Genomic DNA, 14928 nt, shown 5'->3' on the forward strand with positions numbered 1-14928 from the left:
TAAGAACCCTCATACAGGTCCTGATCCTATATCTTTTCTTAAGATGGAAATACAGGTTGGCACCACAAGAGATAGACTTCCATAAAATGAAAACCATTGTGTAATGTTTTTCAACTTTTATTATAAAAAGCATTTCCTAGGTACATTCAGAAAAGAAATAGTTGTTTGGATGTCAAATATAAAACATGGCATTGCTTTATATTAATATAAGTTGTACAATGTACTCAACATTTAAAAAGCAAATGCAGTATTTTAAAAACAAATAGCCGCTATCTGAACAGGTGCCATTTAAATGAAATGGTTTACCACTTCTTAGGTAGGATTATCATATTATTTTACACTAAAAATTCACAAAGTGAACTGGCTTCTAAATGAAACAGTAATTCATATGTATTTTTCAAAAGGTTTCAATTTTAAAAAGGGAGCAAACACGTACTTTGTTCAATTACACTTGTTTTCTTCCACATCCAAGGATTTCATGATGTTTCTCTCTGAAGTCTTCGCTCACTTTGCTTGCCATATAAAAGAAGATGATGACTCACTTTGCTGATCTACATCATTTGAAAGATAAGGATCACACCCTGTTTTACATATACCTGGATGCCCTCTAAGTCCTGGGTATCCTCTCAAACCAGACTGTCCCATATGTCCCCGTGGGCCAGGCTGACCTGGAAGTCCATTGAATGCTAGTCCACTTCTTCCACTTTCACCTTAAGAAAGGGGCAGTGAGCAAGAGAAATCAGGCAATTACAGTAATAGAGGTTAGAGATGGAAAGGACCTGTGGTCCCCCTAGCCTATCTCTCTTGCCTAGCTGATGAGCTGGCACCAGCAGTGATGCTGAGACTCCACCAACTCCCATTAAGCTATGATGCTCAAGAACTGAAAGTGTGGCTGGCTGTATGCAAGTTCGACAGGGAAGGTCATGTGGAAGCAGATGTGTGCAGTTTGGCCTGACATGATACAGCCTTTATGGGAAGGTTCTTTATATGGATTTTGGAAAGTATCCACGTAAATAATTCTGTCAGAAAAGCTGCATGGTCTTTATTTGCTTTTGATTTAGAGAAAACCAATTATGTAGAATTTTCACTATTTAAATAACCAGACTATGTTAATAGTTTACTCTAATAGTTTACTCTAAAGTGTTTAATCTGCCATGACAGGCTGCAGTGCAAAATACAACCTATTTGGGCTTTACATGGTGCCTTTTATCTATCTCCTTAGAGGTTTGCCCCAGTTTTGACAGAATTGCACATATACAGGATCATATGACACATCTCGTACATCCATACCACATTAAAGTGTTTACCAAAACCTACCATAAATCAGTACATACTGTACAACATGAATACAGAATATACTTATAGCAAGAAAGATTTCAAGAGCAAAAAGGAGTACCTCTTGGGCCTTGATTGCCTTCAAAGCCAGCAAATACAAAACCTTTGGCACCTCTATCTCCTTTGTCTCCATGTTCACCTAAAATTTAAAATAATTAAGTGTCTTTAAATGACTACCACATTTGTCAACAGCAGCACTTTCACACTTGTGACTGCTGTAATTTATTCAAACGAATATTGCAAAAAAAATTATTTTCCATTTTGAAAACATTTTACCTTTTGGTCCTTGTTTTCCTGGGTCACCAACATCGCCATAAAAGCCTTTAGGTCCACGTTCTCCATCTGCTCCATTTAACCCAGGTTTGCCCTATAGAAATGTTACAAATATTACAGTATGTGAAACTACTCGATATTTTTTTGTTGTTGAATTCCAATCAGTACCATCAGATAAAATACTGTAACTAGATTAAAATACCATAACTATATAAAAATTAAAGGATTAGCTACACTGAAAGGATAAGAGTCCAAATGTCACCTTAAAAATCAAAAGTAAGTATTTGACTTCAATAAACTTTCCTAGTCTCCAACAATAAAACATTTAATTCAATTCATAAATGAAGTAAGAACTAAGGGTTATTAGAAGTCTGCTTACTTTTATGAAAAAGTCATAGTAAAATGAAAAATCTGTAAAAAATAGAAAAAGCACAGTACATTTTTACATAGGAAAATTCCTATTGTAGTTCATTATGCCCACCATAATAAGGTGAGAGCCAAGAATATTTGAAGTAGATAAAGGTCATGTGGGGATAAGGATTAAGGCATCCACAAAGGCCTTAATTTCTCTAGAAGGTCGAATAGTGTTTAAACTTGATTTTTAACAATCAAATTAACTGACATGGTGCTGCTGACCACCGCTGACTGGGCCATGGCACAAGGACAAATTGTTGTTTAGTATTATGTTGTATAGTTATGGATAAACACAGGTCCCAGTAGGGTTTACTCACAATCGAGTGGATGCTAAACACAACTTTCCTTTTCCATATCAAGCAGTCAGCAATGGTAAATATCATGTCACCTAACTCAAGTGTTAAAAATCGTTACATTTGCTAGTGGGGGAGAAAACCCAAAAGCTACTGAAAACAGGCTGTGTGTTTGGGAGGTATGTTTTACCCACCAGTGCAGTTTGAAAAGGTGAAGATAAGAATTGCAGGAGGGGAAAGAAGGGTGTTCCATATGTCAGAGCAAAGTTGTAAGTGACTTTATATATCAAAAATGAAGGGTGAATGGAGTAAACTGAAAGGCGTTCAGAGGCAACTGAATGAAGCAGGAGAGCAAAGAGTGATTAGGCCAAAGAAATAAGATGGAACAAGGCTACAGAAAGATTTGAGAAACACTAGGCAGATCTTTAGTTGTATACTTTGGAGTAGAGAAGGTAAAAAACTGAGGCAACGTTGCATGCTTGCAGCTTGGCACTGTTCTCTGGGAGTTGGGGTCACCAGCCAGGAGGAAGTCAGCATTTGAAGATATTTGAAGGCATTAGTAAAATGTAAGTTTTAATTTGTTTATTATTTGTGTATTACTTCTATTAGGTGATATTAACCTTTATCCAACAAATTAACCTAAACTTACACATTGAAACAAGCTCCTTTTTTTTTTGGCCATGATATTCCAATTTTGTGTGCTATATCTTACTAGTCCATTCTGTTCAGAAAAGATTAATTTGTATATCTGTGGAAAAGGTCACTAAATATAGCTGTTCCCCGGCTTGATATTTAGCTTTAGGTTATGAAACTAAATCTCTTTTTTTAGAATACTTCATACTGCAGGCAGTTATTTACATGTAATAATATAGATACCTAAAGAACCATAAAGATGAAAAGGAATAGCTCAGACGTATTACCATGAAATATTAACCTTTTAAAAATTTCTTACCATGTTATTTTAGATTATGTGAAAGGGTATTGGCTGCAACACAATAATGAATGTGATAACTCTGATATAAGAACTACTTAGGCAGTTACTCATGTGTTATAATGTAGGTACTGGAAAATACTACTGCGCTGTACACAATGAAGTTATGGTTCTCCAAAGGTCAATATTTCATAGATTAGTGGGTGATGAATGCCATGTTATGAGTCAGAATTTGCCTTTGGAGCTGTCAAACATCATGATAGCACTAAATAAAAAATCCTGTTTCATATCACTTTTTAGCAGCTTAATTACTTGTGAAAAAGGTCATTACTTTATTGTTCAGCTTGTAATTGTATTAAATGTACTTGTCTGATACAGCTCCACTACACATTTCTTTAAGCTTAAGATAACACAACTATGATCTCAGTTTTTTTTTCTAACTTGCTAATTTCTTCCATAGTAGTGTTGTACTTGTTGGAGAAAAATGGGTCCTCTGAAGTCAACACCAAGCTCACATTGATTTCGATGGGAGCAGGATCAAGCACAATATTGCCACATGGAAAAATGTTTTCTATTTTTTCAGTTCATGTGTTAACTTCACTTAACAATGTTTTCAATAACTGGTTAATTTTTGTAATGGCTTTGTTTTTCTCCCCCTGTATACTCACCTCTTCTCCAGGGGGTCCAGGCAAACCAACAGGTCCTGGAGGCCCCATAGGCACATCTCCATAAAGTGGGCATGTGCTGGCACATTTCCTCCCAACACTATTGGCAAACATTGACATTTGTTCTAAGACAATTCGTTTGCACACTTCTATCACATGAGCTGCTGGGAAAGCCAGTCCCTGCATGAGAAGAACATGAGAACAATCAGAGAAATAAAATATGCAGGAACAGTTCCATTAATAGCATAACTCGCTGGAACACCTCCTGAGTTTCCTGTAATTATCCATGTAACATTTGGCTGTGCTGTTCTTTGTCACTGTACAGCTAATTTTATGATAACATTAAAAAAGATGATTTCCAAGCATATTAACAAATGAACCTTGTTAAACAATTATTTTACAAAAACAAGCAATTCTTACAAGAAAATGCCTGATGGACCTCAGTTGGACTAATTTAGTTTTTAAATAAAAATTTAGAACTACTGAGCCAACTTCATCCCTTCTATAATTCCACTAACATGAGAAATGAATTTGGCCTTCTTGTCCAATTCTGATCCTACTTACACATGTACGACCACATTTATTACAGCATGCATGTAACTGTGAGCAGAATTTGATACACCATCTCACAACTCTGAGTACTTAGTTTCTTCTATAATATTTTAGGTCAAAGGAACTGAAAGTCTTACAGGAAGTCCAACTGATCCAACATTTCCTGGTGGACCCTCATCTCCAGGAACACCCTGTTCTCCAGGTTGGCCTCGGGATCCAGTCTCTCCTGGTGGACCTCTTTTACCAATAACACCCTCTGGTCCTGTTGGTCCTTTGTCTCCAACCTAAAACAAAGATTTGACTTTGTTACACTTTGTAAGTGAAGTTTTCTTAGAATGGTGTTTGAGCAATTATGGTTTGCTCTTGCTGGATTTATTACAAATTTTCTATAAGTTCAAATACTGTACACTTTTGATGAGTGCAGTACAAGTATCCTAAGTTAAAGACGGAACAGCAAGGGAGTAAAAGGTGTTTTTACTTACATTTCCTTTTGGTCCTTTAACTCCTTTTTCTCCCTTTAAATATAAATACAAATACTATTTTTGGCACTGAAATTCATACAATAATATTTCCCATTGCTTTGTTTGTTATCCTTGTGTAGAAGTAAGAATGTCAATACCTTACAATTATGCAGCACTTTTCATCCAGATCCAAAACACATTTGCAAATGACAAACTAGGAGTATGAGGGGTCATTGGGCATATCATTCAAAACTTCTGTTCATAGAATATATATTCATATAAGGCCAAATCCTCAGCCCAGCATCCACCCATCTTTGACCCAAGTTTGCATAGCAGCTGTTGAGACACTCTGTTGAGATTACTTCTACTGTATGGCCCAGATTTTTAGGCATTATGGCATTCAGTGTTGCAATGCCTAATTGATATGGGGATTTTCTCATTTTCAAAAGGGATTTAGGAACTTAGGAGCCAAGATCTTGAGCTCTGGCATGCCTAAATCCCTTTTGAAAATGAGATTTAGTCTCCTAAATCAGTTAAGCATTGCAACACTGAGTACAGCAACAGCTAAATACCTTTAAAAATCTGGGCCTATATCTGATTGTGTATTGAAATGTAATATTCATAGTCTACGCTGTACTGACTAGCTACATAGATAATTCAGGGAATTGAAACAATGCCATCACACTTATATAACAGTGCAAATTGTGCAGTTTACAATCCAGTATACAATTCAAAAAATTCACCAATGGTGAATATTCAAGGACACAGGCTAAACATTTGTGTTTCATGAACACTTGCACTAGTAAAGCTTGTATGCTTGAATGCTTGTGGAAAGTGAATGTGGAAGTGCTGTAAATAGGGCTGAATTACCACTATGAAGAATTTTGACTGCAGTATCCATTTGGTTCTGCATGGGACATTTAGGCCAATATTCTCAAATTTTGAGTGTCCAACATTAGGCACCTAAATAAAAGGCCACGTTTTCACTGAGGCTGAGCACTGCGCTCTCATTGACGTCAACGGCAAACCAACACATCAGTAACTAATATTTGTTGCTAGCAAGATTCTTCCTTTAATTTTACTTACCAGTGCAAAGTTCCACATACCATAAAAGCAGTAAATGTCAAAAGCTATGGTGTTGCTAAGATCTATAGGAAACTAATATGGGTGTGTAGAAGTTTATAAAAACTATAACAATGCCAAGAGTGTGAACAATGAATTAGTTACAAGTAATATTCAATTACAAATACACCGCTACCTCGATATAATGCAACCCGATATAACATGAATTCGGATATAACGCGGTAAAGCAGAGCTCCGGGGGAGCGGGGCTGCGCACTCTGGTGGATCAAAGCAAGTTCAATATAACGCCATTTCACCTATAACGCAGTAAGATTTTTTGGCTCCCGAGGACAGCGTTATATCGAGGTAGAGATGTATGTCATATATTACTGTACCTTGTCACCTTCTTGACCCTTTATGCCTGGAACACCAACATTTCCCTACACAGAGAATGAAACCCCAAACAAATATTATAATTATATATTTTTAAGAATAGTCACAGCAAGACTCAATGCTTATATTAATTTTTTGTGAGCATTATCAAAAGCTTAATAACCTCACCACTTTCCATTCCAAATACTAAGTGCACTTCTTCAACCTAGTCTATGCTAATAAATGACAGTTATATCACTCTCATTCCTGGTACACTGCAATGTCTTCATAACATGTTAATAAATAATAACAACTCTCTCTTTTTAGCAGTGGATCTCAAAGCACTTTAAAAAGGAGATCAGTACAATTATCTCCATTTTACAGATAGGAAAACTTACACCCAGAGGGTGAAGGGACTTGCCTATGGTCACCCAGGAGGCCACTGGGAACAGAACACATATCGCCAGAGTTCCAGTCCCCTATCCACTAGATGAGACCGGTGGTTCTGGGGGGCCACGGCAGGTTTTAGGGGGTCCGACAAGTATGGCCGGTACTATACTCGCTAGGGCTCAGGGCAAAAAGCCAAAGCCCTACCGCACAGGATTGCAGCCCGGGGCCTCAAGCCCCATCACCCAGGGCTGAAGCCAAAGATTGAACAACTGAGCTTCACAGTGCCCCCTGTGGCGTGGGGCCCTGGGCAATTGCCCTGCTTGCTACCCCCTAACTCTGGCTTTTATATGCAGAAAAACAATTGCTGTAGCACAGCTGGGCCGTGGAGTTTTTATAGCATGTTAAAGGGCCACCCAGAGAGGGGGGGAAGTGGGGCAATTTGCCCCAGGCCCCACAGGGGCCCCCACAAGAGTTTTTCAGGGCCCCTGGAGAGGGGTCCTTCACTTGCTCCGGGGGCCCCGGAAAACTTTTGCAGGGCCCGGGACCCCGGAGCTTCTTCCGCACCGGGTCTTCGGCAGCAATTCAGCGGCAGGGGGTCCTTCCGCTCCGGGACCCGCCACCGAAGTGCCCTGAAGACTCGTGGCGGGGGATCCTTCCGCCCCGGGACCTGCCACCAAAGTGCCAGGTCTTCAGTGGCAATTTGGCAGTGGGGGCCTCCCGCCGCTGAAGACCCCAGGTCCCCTGAATCCTCTGGGCGGCCCTGGCATGTTAGGGGGGGCCTCAGAAAGAAAAAGGTTGAGAACCCCTGGACTAGACCATTCTCCTATCTCAGCAGGGGTCTCTTCTTTTCAAATGACTGATATTCAGCGCCAATAAGGTGATTAGTAGCCTTTAGACTGTATTCAGGGGCCTGCTGAATGCTGAGCTGTTGCAGAGCCAGCGTAGGACCATTTGTAGAGTTAAGGTAAAGAACCATAGAAGATTAAGGTTGGAAGAGACCTCAGGAGGTCATCTAGTCCAACCCCCTACTCAAAGCAGGACCAACACCAACTAAATCATCCCAGCCAGGGCTTTGTCAAACTGGGCCTTAAAAAACCTCTAAGGATGGAGATTCCACCACCTCCCTAGGTAACCCATTCCAGTGCTTCACCACCCTCCCAGTGAAATAGTTTTTCCTAATATCCAACCGAGACCTCCCCAACTGCAACTTGAGATCATTGCTCCTTGTTCTGTCATCTGCCACCACTGAGAACAGCCGAGCTCTATGCTCTTTGGAACCCCCTTTCAAGTAGTTGAAGGCTGCTATCAAACATGAGTAACGGTTGCAGAATCAGACCCTATATTATTAAAATACATTTTACTGCTACTAATTGCTATTTAAGAAAATAATAAAAATTATTTTAAAAAAAAAAGCTAAATTATGTATAAAAAGGAACATTTCAGAAGCTACTTGCTACTTTTCATCTCAGATTATCCTAATTTAAAATTCATTATACCTAGACTTGGAAGGATTGGATTTTTATCAGTAAATGTTAGTTTCCCCATACACACACAAACTGAAGAAAAAATATTTCCATTGATAATAATCAAACATTAACAGATAGACAAAGTAAGTAAAATATTGCTTAAGAACTTATTAGAGTTTGATTTAAGGATACACTGTTTACTTGGTATATTTTGACGTGATGTTGACAATTTGTTTTTTAATGGTTATAAAGTTTTAACTTTTTGAATCTCATTGTCTATTGTCATTAAATAAGTATTGTCTCTTCCCCCCCACTAGTTTCCTGCAACTGTGAAAATTTAAAAAGATGAAAATAGAAAAAAATGCTTAAAAATAAACATAGATATTATCTGTTGAAATTATAAAAAATATAAATTGAATTCTGCCAAGCCTATATATTAGATTGTATATGTAATCTATGTCTGAGCCACCAACTCAGGTTCTGTAGCTACCTTTTAACTCATTTTTGCTCAGTTCTCAACTAGCCTTCATTCAGTGCATGCATAAAATTTTCACATGCATGCTGCACTCATTTGTGCATACAAAACTCTCATATTTTGCATGCACAGCAGAACGTTATACATTCAGTTACCTGATTTTCCAGCAAATATACAATTTTCCATGGACACAACACTGAGGCCATCTGAAAATTAAAACCTTTATCTCTTTGTCATTCACATGGAAATAGAATAGGTGTGCCAGTTATTAAGAGCCAGGCAGAACCTGGCTCTTACATAGTTATTCAATGAGGAAAGGAAGGAAGGATTTTTCCCCCTGTTTGCGAGGCACAAAGGCTGCCCCATCCTTTCTCCACAGAGGCACATGACAGCCCAAAGGAGGTAGGAAGGGAAGAGGTGGGAATAAGGCAGTGCTAATGCTCTAGACCTATGCCTGTGGGAAAGCAAGTCAGACCCCACAATGAGGAGTGTAGCAAACACACTGCCTACTCTGTCTGGATGCTTATAGGTGCTCCAGAAAACATTATGTTCCCCTAAAGCAAAATTCATTCCACCATCCACACTGCTCTTTTCTCTGGGTTGTTCCTAAGCAGCACAATGTAGCTTTAATGAGGCGCCTTTTAATGTTCAGATCATACTTTCTCCAACCCTAATACAAGAATGTGTTTGACATTTAAAAAAAAAGGCTGTGCATATTATCAGTTATAATTTTTGCTACACCCACATGCATTTAAAGTTAGAATTTGGACAAGTTTCCAGTAGCCTGTAATCTTTTTCCACATCTGTTTACCTCATTGAAAGAAAGTTCTCCTTTACTGTAACCATAATCGGCCCTGTGCTTACTGTGCAACCTTAAGAATCAAACTAGAAGTGTTTACTCCTGAAACAAAAAGCAAGATTTCCAGTAAAAGAGTTTCATAAAGGTACCTTCAATCCACGAGTTCCTGGTAGCCCAATATGACCCTGTAGAGAGCAGGGAAAGAAAATGACAACTGTCAAGCAGTATATAGCCAATCATCCACATACAATTAGGACCTGAATCCACTGCCCATTCAAGTCAATGGAAAGACTCCCATCAGTTTCAGTGGGTGGTAAATCATGGTTACTAACAATGAAACTTACAGTAGTTCCAGGGGGACCAGCGAAGCCAGGCCTGCCAGGAATTCCTGCAATCCCTTTTGAACCAGTATCACCCTGTCCAGGAAACATTGAATCATTAAAAATAAATTCACCCACCTTGATCACATGCTTATTGCTTTATATTATCACAAATTTAAAAAGGAAGAGAAACTAAACAGCCCAGGTATATAAGTTTAGATATATCTCTGCCAGTATTTGTTTGCTTTGTTTAGATAAAGGGATTTCTGTGATACTCATCACAATGAGAACCAGTCTGCAAAAAAATGCCAGCATTTTCTTCTGTCTGTTAGGTACCTAGAGTGCAAGCAATTCAAACAGGGATGTCCCAGAGTGTAGTTTTTCGGAGTCCGATGGCCAGCTCCTTCTTAATCTCCAACCTAAGGTGATGTGTGTCCACTCCAACCTCTGGGTAAACAGAACTGGAAAGACTGTGTGTGTCCATCTGTGTCTATATCTGTGCACGTGCACAGACAGGGGTGGCTCTATGTTTTTTTGCCTGGAGCCACCCCTGTGCATAGATATATTTTATAATATACACCCACAAACACAACATATAAAATGTGGTTGTATCTAGCTTCCTCTTCAAAAGTCCAGTCCGTTTGCTACTCATTATACTCTACGATTCTGTCCAGCAATTTTAACTAATAGGAACTAATCTATTTGTGTTACTATAATAGCATCTTCACTATCATGATCCTGTTAATATTCATTTCTAATAATCAGCATAGACTTCTTTAATTAAGCCCTCTATTAAAGACTGATATCCCCTCTTTATGTGTTATTCAGAACATAGTTTGCCCATGTTTAATAATAAAGTGAAAAGTTAAGCTGGACAGAGGATAGTACTAAAATGTGCATCTGGAAAGTTTCTGTCACACTGATTTATGTCTTTTGTTAAATTATCTTTAATAACATAAAATAATTATTTCAGACCAGAGACCAAAATTAATTCAAAGATAAAAAGATCCAATTAATAATTGTTGCTTTTTTGTCATGTTTAAAAATTTACAGCAATTTTACCAGCTGTTCTGATTTACTGTTCTTGTGAAATCAACACCACCACACACCGGGTGAATATATTCTCCAGTCCTGGGTCTTCCTTAAGCCACTACTGTTACAGATGCCAACCCTAGCAGAAGCATTGCAGTCTTGCTATCTGTTACCAGGGGCAGCAGCAGAATACCTCTCTCCCCCACACACCCCGCTATATTCTTCTGCATGTGTCTTTCTGATTTTAAATCCTGGCAATAGTTACTTTGGGACAGATCCTCGGGTGGTGTAAATTGTCATAGCTCCATTGACTTTAACTGAGCTATAACAACTGGTGCAAGTTGAGGATCTGGCCCCCATCGTTGAATTTGCAGAATGTAGATTGGAGGGTTGGTACCTTTTGGACAGCCCACACAATTGCTCTCCGTTATATGAGTGATCAGAGGATTGTTCTGCCATTTCCTCCGGTACAATCGGTGGTTATTCGTGTGATTTCTGTTTTTAAAATCTATTATTTAAACCACATCCAGACTGGTAAATGAGTGACCTTCAAGAGCTCTAGAGTTGGGTCTGAGCTACTGGGTTTGGATATTTATCCAAAACATTTCCAAGTTTACCCAAACCTCCTTTATGTGAAAACTGAGCTGGAAATATACTGAGAACAGGTTTGCATGTCTAAGCAAGGCTGGGTTCTTTCCTAGCTAACTGATGAGTCACCTGGGAGAGTTTTAGAGGGGCTACATGGGCTGCAGATTAACTTCTATCTGATAGTTCTCTTACAGAGAAAGAGTTGTCAGTCAGACAGATGCAAGGATGCTGTTAGCAGTTTGAAGAGTCCTTCCTCCTCATCATCCCTGCAAATGGTGTTTGTGGTAGACGAACAACAGGATTCTCCTTCCCGTGGGAGAGCCCAGCCCCAACCATAAGAAGGTGTGCTGTTTTGTTACTTTTTTAAAGAACCCACCAAGGAGAGGGATCTCTCTCTCTCTTACTTTCTTCCCAATAACAGGAGCCCTAGAATCATAGCAACTTTTGTCCTCTGCACAGCCCCAACATTTAGGAGAGAGGGACTCAAATATTGTCTAGGACTAGTTATGGAACAGGGAATTTATTTGTATGTACAGACTACTCCCAAATACCTTCGCTTCTATAGACAACTAGCCTGGTGAGTCTCATTTGCTTCTGTCTTTACATATTGAGGCCAGGGGCCAAAATCCAAATCCTTATTGCCCTACTCAAGCAAGTAGTCCAGTTAACTTCTATGGAACTACTTGTGTGAATAAAGGCAAACTGGATTCAGTCCTGGGTCACCAACCTGACTGAGGAACAGCTCCCATATGCTGCCTTCTGATGCATGCGTCTCCCAGAAAGCCATGTCACTGAGAAACTAGACTGGGCCCCTCACAAAGAGAATGATACTTACTGTTCTTCCCCAAGGGCCTTCAGGACCTGCTTCTCCTAGAAATCCTCTCTCTCCCTACATAAGGGTAAAATAGATTATTTTAATCTACATAAAAAAGTATAAATACATTAATAGATAGTTGAGGGAATAAATTCAGATTTTAAAAACTCTACCTTTAAACCCAAAGTACCTTGACCACCCTCTGGCCCTTGAGCTCCTTGATAGGCCTAAAGAAAACGCAAAAATTAAGACAAAGAGGTTAGTTTTTAAGATTACATAAACAAAATACTGGTTACTTCAGAATTCCACACCCCATTTACCTCTATACCAGGATCCCCCTCTCGCCCAGGCAATCCAGGATCTCCACGTATTCCCTGTAAATGAACAAAATCCCATCAAGTAAACATACAAAAACAGATTGTGCAGTTTAGCAAGATGGAAAAATTAGGTTTATTCATATGATACCTTTGGACCAGGTGTACCTTTCCTTCCTCGAGATCCGGTAAAACCCTAGATAAACAATTAATGCATTGTTTTTTATTAGATTTTTTTTAAAACCACAAAGGCCAACTGTGATCATTATAACTGTGACAGTATACAAGCAGGTATAGGTATCTAGTATGTGACAAACCAATGAAATTCTGGCAGGGCATGGCTATTTAATCCTATTTCTCAATTCTTTAAATATCAGCCATATATATATAATGGAATGTATTTGGCTTTCTTAATAATAGTAAAAAATCATAATATTTTCCTTGTACAATAAACAAGCACATATTCAGTATCAATAGCCCAATTACTGTATTCTAAGGTTTCATAGTTAAAGGCCCTATTCTGTAAATACATTAAATGGGCATAGTGCTTATTATTATGATATTAGATGGTGCCTTTAGGCACAGCCCTGAGTATGGTATGTGCGTAGTTGCACCGCCTTGCTGGATTCCAGCAACTCTGGAAGGCACTGTGTCTCAGACACACCTCGAGGGCACAGTTCTTCTGGTACTGCTTTCTTATACTGGGGAAATGAGAGACTAAGGGTATGCCTATACTACCCGCTGGATCGGCGGGCAGCAATCGATCCAGCAGGGGTCGATTTATCGCGTCTAGGGGGCAGCGGCAGCAGTCAACTCACCACAGTGAAGACACCGCGGTGCGTAGATCTAAATATGTCGACTTTAGCTACATTATTCACGTACTGAAGTTGCGTAGCTTAGATTGACACACACACACACACACACACACACACACACACACACACACACACAGAGTGTACACCAGCCCTAAGAAGAGTAATCTACTATAGCCCTTTACAGATCACAGCATACTTCCTGCTGCCCATGTCCAGCCACCTCCACTGACTGGTTCATAGGGAGGTAGAGCCAGACATCTCAATTGTACCATATCAAGTTCTAGGTTCCAAATGAAAGTAGATTCTGTCTCCTAATCCCACTGCACCACAGGGAAGGAAGCAAGCAGAGAAGGTTTTCCTTGAAAACTTTGGGACCCTTGGTTCCCTTCTTCTCTCCAGGGATCAGACAGAGGTTCTGAGGGAAGGAATATAGGAACCAACTGAGTTTATGGGGAGGAGTGATCACAGGCAAACAGGCTGGGCTGTTGGTATGTGGAGAACTGACGAGTTGAGCTAGATCTCAGCAATGGTAGGAAAGCAGCCATTAGTGGGCTATTACTTCCCCTCCCACATGGGTGAGCAGGGATAGGTAGGCAGGGGAATAGAGTGGGTGGAGCTGAGGGGCCAAAAAGAGGAAGTACCTGTACCAGGAAAAACACTGGTGCATCTTATTTCCCCACAGAACAAGGAGAAAGCAGGGACTTAATTGTGTGGCTTTCAGAGACCGTACAAAAACATGCTGTCCCTTACTCAAGCTGGTCAAGGTGTCAATCCAACCACGTATGGGAAGCTTCAGTACTGAACTTTGGTCTGTCAAACACTAATACAAAGCAATGGTTGAGAAATGTTAGTGGCAAATTCATCCCAATGGAGCTCTACTGAAGACAATTAATAAATCTGGCCCTAATTGTTTTAGAGTTTGTTTGCCTAAAAGTAACATCTCATACATAACACCTCTGCCCTGTTTTCTGCTCCCTCTATCCCTAGTCATTCTTTCCACTCATTTTTCAAATTGTATTTTTCTATTACTATTTAGGGCACAATCCTATTTAACTCAATGGGTGTTTTGACACTGAGATCAATGGGAGCAGGATAGGCTCCTGTCACAGGGTGACTGTCCCCTTTAAAAGTATATGGAGGCCAGCCACACCTGTACCATAATTAATTAGTTGCTTCACAACCTGTAACATGCTGATGCACCCAGACCAGCAATCCCAAAACGCAAGGAAATCGAAGCAAGACATGCAGATGATCAATCAAAATGTATAACCATGGCACAGTTAAGTCAGCAACAGCTGGAACAAAATACAATAGCAGTCCAAATGGCAGGTATGTAGCAACAGGCCCTGAGTAACCATACATACACACACACACAAGAACACTGAACTGAGTTCGGGGAGCAGGAAACAGGAAAAAAATAGGAACAGGAAGCAGGAAGCAATAAGCAGGAAGCACACACACACACACACACACACACACACACACCAGTCATCACAATTTCCTTCTTTTTCCCCCCAAATGTTCAACAGCACCTTGCTGGTAACTAGGGGTGATCCC

The 14928-nt window shown here is 39.7% G+C and overlaps 1 protein-coding gene across 12 annotated transcripts in view; it reads right to left on the reverse strand.

Moving 5' to 3' along the window:
* Nucleotides 1-101: 101 nt before the first annotated feature.
* Nucleotides 102-14928, reverse strand: part of LOC101939741 (collagen alpha-1(IX) chain-like) — a 42098-nt gene continuing 27271 nt past the window's right edge. For 10 of the 12 annotated variants that reach the window (XM_024101579.3, XM_042848828.2, XM_042848827.2 and 7 more), the window contains 13 exons: nt 12708-12752; nt 12563-12616; nt 12416-12469; nt 12264-12317; nt 9833-9904; nt 9638-9673; nt 6382-6426; nt 4946-4978; nt 4601-4747; nt 3915-4091; nt 1612-1702; nt 1397-1474; nt 102-710 (listed from right to left, as the gene is read on the reverse strand). In XM_024101579.3, the coding sequence (XP_023957347.2) occupies nt 505-710; nt 1397-1474; nt 1612-1702; nt 3915-4091; nt 4601-4747; nt 4946-4978; nt 6382-6426; nt 9638-9673; nt 9833-9904; nt 12264-12317; nt 12416-12469; nt 12563-12616; nt 12708-12752 (1092 nt within the window). In that variant the 3' untranslated portion in view covers nt 102-504. The remainder of the gene's footprint in view (nt 711-1396; nt 1475-1611; nt 1703-3914; nt 4092-4600; nt 4748-4945; nt 4979-6381; nt 6427-9637; nt 9674-9832; nt 9905-12263; nt 12318-12415; nt 12470-12562; nt 12617-12707; nt 12753-14928) is intronic. The other 2 variants (XM_024101582.3, XM_042848829.2) reach the window with 2 other exon arrangements.

The sequence above is a fragment of the Chrysemys picta genome, chromosome 3 (assembly GCF_011386835.1).
Source record: "Chrysemys picta bellii isolate R12L10 chromosome 3, ASM1138683v2, whole genome shotgun sequence".
NCBI classification, from domain to species: domain Eukaryota; kingdom Metazoa; phylum Chordata; order Testudines; family Emydidae; genus Chrysemys; species Chrysemys picta.